The sequence below is a fragment of the Miscanthus floridulus genome, chromosome 8 (assembly GCF_019320115.1).
Source record: "Miscanthus floridulus cultivar M001 chromosome 8, ASM1932011v1, whole genome shotgun sequence".
NCBI classification, from domain to species: domain Eukaryota; kingdom Viridiplantae; phylum Streptophyta; class Magnoliopsida; order Poales; family Poaceae; genus Miscanthus; species Miscanthus floridulus.
The window spans coordinates 39,337,300-39,342,916 of NC_089587.1; the positions used below are offsets into that span (position 1 = coordinate 39,337,300).

Below are 5,617 nucleotides of genomic sequence, written 5' to 3' on the forward strand. Positions count from 1 at the left end.
TGCAGAAGGGGAAAATATGGTGGCGGCAATGGCACGGCTGTGCGCCCTGGTGGGATGCGTATGTCGCGACTGAGTGCTTCCATCCAAGGTGCAAACGACAAGTGCCCCTCCACAACCGGCCACGTGCATGCGCGAGTGAAAGGTCCTTGTTTGGTTTTGGTAATTGAGTGACAACCTAGGTGGACTAATTGTGTTTATGTGAGATACACAGGTGATTAGTCCACAGGTACATGTGTATGAGCAACATATGCCATGGAGGTGAAAATGGCTTGGAGATGTTGCAAAGCTCACACATGTGATGATGAAGGAGCTTATTGCACATGAGACATGACATTGAGTCATGTGATCAAGGTGGAGAAGATCAAGACAAGACTTGGCTTGATGGACCGGTTGCAAGCGTGAAGGGCAAGTCGAAGGCTTTGGAGTGATGGACCGCGTGGCGGTGAAGCTTGAGCAAGACTTGGCGCCGATGGACGATGGCAACGGTGAAGAGCAAGTAGAGTCAAGATCGATGAACCAATATGATCATGTGATGATATGAAGTGGATCATATCATTGTTGATCGTGTTGGTGCATGTGTTGCATCGACATTGAAGGAGATGGAATGGAATGCGCAAGGCAAAGGTATAACCTAGGGCATTTCATTTCACCGGTCATAGGTCTGTAGAGAAGTTTATGACCGGGTTTAGGATAGATGGCCGTACTATCAAGAGGGGCAAACTTGTTTGCATATCGGTCATCTAGTGCCACTCGAGTGATCTAACTTTGCATTGTCGCTAGGATCGAGTGGCGTGGCAAGTTGAGTGGCTAACATCCTTTGGGAAATGATTGTGAAAATGCTAACACACATACACATGATGGTGTACACTTGGTGGTGTTGGCACATTTACAAAGGAGGTGGTGTTTGCAGGGTTGAGATGGGTTTGGGTGCAAATTCTTGTGGTTAGCACACTTGAGCAAGGGTGAAGAGAATGGAGAAGATGCTGGCGTCGGTCAACTGACCGGACGCTGGATCTGAATGCACCGGACGCTGGCAGGCTGCGTCTGGTCGCGCTGACGTGGAGTGTAGCAGTAGCTGGAGAGTGACCGGACGCTGGCTGCGTCCGATCGCGTTCGACCGGACACGTCCGGTCATGCTCGGGAGCTTACTGGAAACGACCGGACGCTGGGGGTTCAGTGTCCGATCAGTTGAAGCTGCTGTGTCCGGTCAGGTCAAGTGACCGTTGGAACCGAGACACGTGGTCGTCTGCGAGCGACCGGACGCTGAGGTCCAGCGTCCGGTCAGCACGACCGGAGCGTCCGGTCGGCCCGACTGTTGCCTAGTGAAGGGGTAACGGCTAGTTTAGCCCTTGGGGCTATAAATAGAAGTGGCCCTCGGCCATGGCTGGTGCTGAGCACCTTGGGGGACTTTGTGTCCATGCTTGAGAGTGCTTGGGAGCCCTCCATCACACATATACTTGATAGTGATTATTCGATTGTGTGAGTGAGCGATTCTAGTGCGATTGCATCGTGAGGTTGCATCGAGTGGCACTAGGTGATCGAGTTGCAAGCCGGTGGTGCTTGTTACTCTTGGAGGTTGCCACCTCCTAGACGGCTTGGTGGTGGTCTCCGTCGAAGTGCGCAAGAAGCTTGTGCGGCGCTCCGGAGAAGTGCTTGTGAGGGGCATTGTGCTCGCCCCGCGGGAGCCGCGAAGAGCAACTCTAGTAAAGCGTGTCATTGAGCTACCCTCACTCAAGGGGTAGGTTCTTGCGGCGCCCGACGTGCGGGCTTAGCGGGTGATGCTAATTAGCCGCCGAACCACCAAGTGAGCGGTCGACACAACGGGGACTAGCGTGTTGGCAAACACGTGAACCTCGGGAGAAAAATCATCGTGTCAACCTTATTCTTCCTGTTGGTTTGCATCCCCATTACACAAGCTTGCAATTACTTTTATACATATTAAGCTTGTGTAGTTGCTCTTGTAATTAGATAGCTTGTGTAGCTTGCTAATTACCTTCTTGCTTGTGTAGCATAGAAGTAGCTCCCTTGCGTGGCTAATTTGGTTTTAGTAATCTTGTTAGTCACATTGCTTAGTTTGTGTAGCTAAGTATTTGCGCTCTCTAATTAGGCATTGGTTGCCTTGTTATTGAGCATTGCTAGTGAGCTTTGTTAGCTTTGTGCTTTTGCTTACTAGCATGTGTAGGAGCTCTCTTGTTGCTTAAAATACTAGTGGCATAGGTTTGTGTAACCTTGCTCCTAAAATTGGTTAGGAGAGCTCTAACTAGCCCGGCACCTTTGTTGCATAATTGTTATCTTTGCAAGGTGCTAGTGAACATATATAGTGGGGTATAGTCTTGGCTAGACCGATAGTTTTAATTCCGCATTTATATCGGTTAGCCGACGCGATTAAGTTTTAGAAAAGACTATTCACCCCCCCTCTAGTCGCCATCTCGACCCTTCAGCGAGACGGGCAGGCGTGGCATGGCCCGCGCGGCCACAGCGCCATTAAGGCGAGGCGACGACACGAGCGCAACAGGGGCACCCCGCGTGCACGCCGACAACGCGTGGCAGCGGCGCAGCAAGCAGCGATGAGGTAGCCAGCAACGCGACACGATGAGCGACAGCGAGGCAGAGCGGCCACAGCGGGCAGCAACACAACAACGGGACAGTACGGTGGCCAGGGCAGGGGACTTACGTAGCGGCGGCACTGCGCGGGATGGCCGATCGGCCACGGCGGCCAACCGAGCATGGCCAGGGCATGCGCATAGGCATCCAACGTGGTGACGTCACAGTTTGGGAACACGATGATTGTGCCCATGTGAGGGAAGCGACCGAAGACGCGTCGTGCACGTTTTTTAAAGTGTTCACAAAAACTAAACCGTTGATCCCATTCCAAAACCACCTATGCCATCACCTAGAGGGTACATAGGTCACTAAAACAACCCATAACACTACCCTACTTCTTTACCAGATTGCCTTACAAAATTACCAAACATCGCAATGTCTAGCTCACCAAAAGTTCATGAAATCTTCTAAGTGTTGAATGACTTTCTATTCCTAGTTACCTTTCCAAACCCTTAGAAATATAAGCTAGCAACATTATTTATCAACACCAAGTATTTCATTGTCATCTACAAAGTTTGTACTTCCAACTTTATTTAAGTGTTGCATATATCACTACCGGACAGAGCATCTTTGCCGAGGGCCCAGGGCACTCGGCAAAGGCCTAAAAGCCCTCGGCAAAGGCTTTGCCGAGCGCCGCCCTCGGCAAAGAGCCCTCGGAAAAAAATTTAATGGCAAAGAGGCTCTTTGCCGAGGGCCAGTTGTCGGGCACTCAGCAAAGCATTTTCCGAGGGCCAACGGCGGCGCTCGGCAAAGAAAAGCAGCCGTCAACGGCGCTGCTCCGTTGACGGCGTCTTTGCCGAGTGCCGACAGTTTGGGCACTCGGCAAAGACATTTTTTATTTTTTTTCAAAAACTCTTTGCCGAGTGCCACGGCGGCAAGGCACTCGGCAAAGACATTTTTTATTTTTTTAAAAAAACTCTTTGCCGAGTGCCTCCCCAGCTTGGCACTCGGCAAAGATTTTTTACTTTTTTTTAAAAAAAATCTTTGCTGAGTGCAATGTCCTGGCACTCGGCAAAGTTTCTCAGCTTTGCCGAGTGTCATGACCATTGCACTCGGCAAATCAACCGAAACTGCAATTTTTTTTTTGTTTTTTTGCATTCCACTGACACAAACAGTTCAAATATATATCACATGTCACATATATATCACAAACATCACAATAATCACATATATATCACAACGAAACCATTTTCACACATTATATCACAACCACAACTCAAATAACAACATATCGCAACCACAAGTCAAATATCACAACCACAAGTCATAAATTCATAAACATAGTCCATCAAGTCAAAGCACAAGTCACAACCACAAGTGAAGCTCAAGTCCAAGCACATGATGAAGCACAACTCCTAAAAAAAGTGGCCTATGACACGATGGTTCATTCGGTGACGCATTAGCGGGGTTATTCGAACCCACCGACGGAAGCTGCAAAAAGGATGAGAGGTTGCATGTGTGAGATTCATCTAGTAAGTTTCTATGTGAAGCATTGGTGTATGTCATAGCTAGTGCAAGCATGTAGTAAGTTTCTATGTCAAGCATCTAGTAAGTTTCTATGTCAAGCATCTAGTAAGTTTGTATGTCAACCATGGTTGTATGTCAAGAAAGCATCTAGTAAGAGTGAATTTTCATACTTACAGGAGTGGCTGTAGGAGTAGGCGGTGGAGGTGCTACCAACGGCAAAGGTACACTCCCTTGCTGGACACTCCGCATGAAGGCCTCCATTTCTTGCATCCTCCTCTCCTGGGCCACGAACACTTCCCTCTGGGCCTGCAGTTGCGCGCTCTGAGCCTCGACCATGAGCTTCTGGGCCTGCAGCTCGTCCTGCAATATAAACTTCAATGTTTTAGTAATGCAAATGTAACTTAGGTGTGCAAAGATGAACGTACGACGAGTAAAACAGGACGTACCTCGAGAGCGTCGACCTGCTGCAGTGACGGACTAGGCCATGGGCGTATGGGCTGGCTGGAGCTTGTGCTCCGTGCTCGGAGCACGTCGAGAGAGGGAACAGTGGTGGAGTCGATGGCGCTGTCTGCAATCCACAGCCACCCATGCTTCTTGCCTCCTCCTAGCCTCATGATGGTCTCTGCATCAATGGGCTCAGTGCGCACATCGTAATCTTCCCCATGGACCTCCCTCACCTTTGAGGTGTACTCTTGGACCTTAGTGTGCATGGTCGGGTCGGAGTACACCTCGCGTGGGGCAGACGGGTCGAAGGAGACAGAGGAAGACGCCCTGCCCATGTGGGACATAGCCCACACAGAGAACTCCGAGACCTCCACGCCCGGGTGTGCAGCCTCCTGCGAGTAAGACGGCAAGATGGTGAGAAATAAGGCAGAACTCAGCGTCAAATAAGATAAAAGAAATCACTTACATATGCTTGTTTGTAGGCCGGGAGGCTACGGCTACCTTGATGGTGAGTAGCACCTCGCCTCAGCAGACGCTAGTCCCACTGTCTCGCGTGGTTCTCAGCAAAGTCATTGGACAACCACCTGTCCACGATCATCTCCCAGCACAAGGAGTGGGATCGACACCACCAGGGAACCACCTACAAGTCATCGATTATTTGACATAGAAAAAGATAAAATTAAACCGACTTAATCTCAAAACGAATCATTATTAATGTTTTTCGTCTACCTCAAGGTACTAGGCCCGGGACAGCTCCACCTGTCTTGCATCAGGCTTGCTGATGGACTGCTTCAACACCATGGCATAGTAGTCTCTGGGCCTACACGCGTGCCTTGTGGTGCATGTCGGTGACGTACTTCCTATAGGCGGCGGCAGCCGCCTAATCTGCTCGGGCCTCAAGTCCTTCTTCTGGCTTGAAATACATCTACATACAAAACCGATGTATCCATTCATTATTTCAATAAAAGACTTGCCCAATGAAAATGTTGTGCGAGAGAGACTTACCCAAAACTCCGCCAGTACCCGCTCCTGCTTGTTGCGGTACATGTCATCAGGGGCCAACTGGTACCTGTCCCACATGTAGGCCGACTCTCGCACGTCC

The 5,617-nt window shown here is 49.9% G+C and overlaps 1 protein-coding gene across 1 annotated transcript; it reads right to left on the bottom strand.

Moving 5' to 3' along the window:
* Positions 1-3,902: 3,902 nt before the first annotated feature.
* LOC136472539 (uncharacterized) lies at positions 3,903-5,096 on the bottom strand. The gene is made up of 4 exons (XM_066470237.1): positions 4,982-5,096; positions 4,518-4,907; positions 4,246-4,431; positions 3,903-4,035 (listed from the first exon to the last, which is right to left on the bottom strand). The coding sequence occupies exons 2-4, from the start codon at positions 4,857-4,859 to the stop codon at positions 3,910-3,912; spliced, it is 654 nt and encodes a 217-aa protein (XP_066326334.1). The 5' UTR covers positions 4,860-4,907; positions 4,982-5,096; the 3' UTR covers positions 3,903-3,909.
* Between the last annotated feature and the right edge of the window lie 521 nt (positions 5,097-5,617).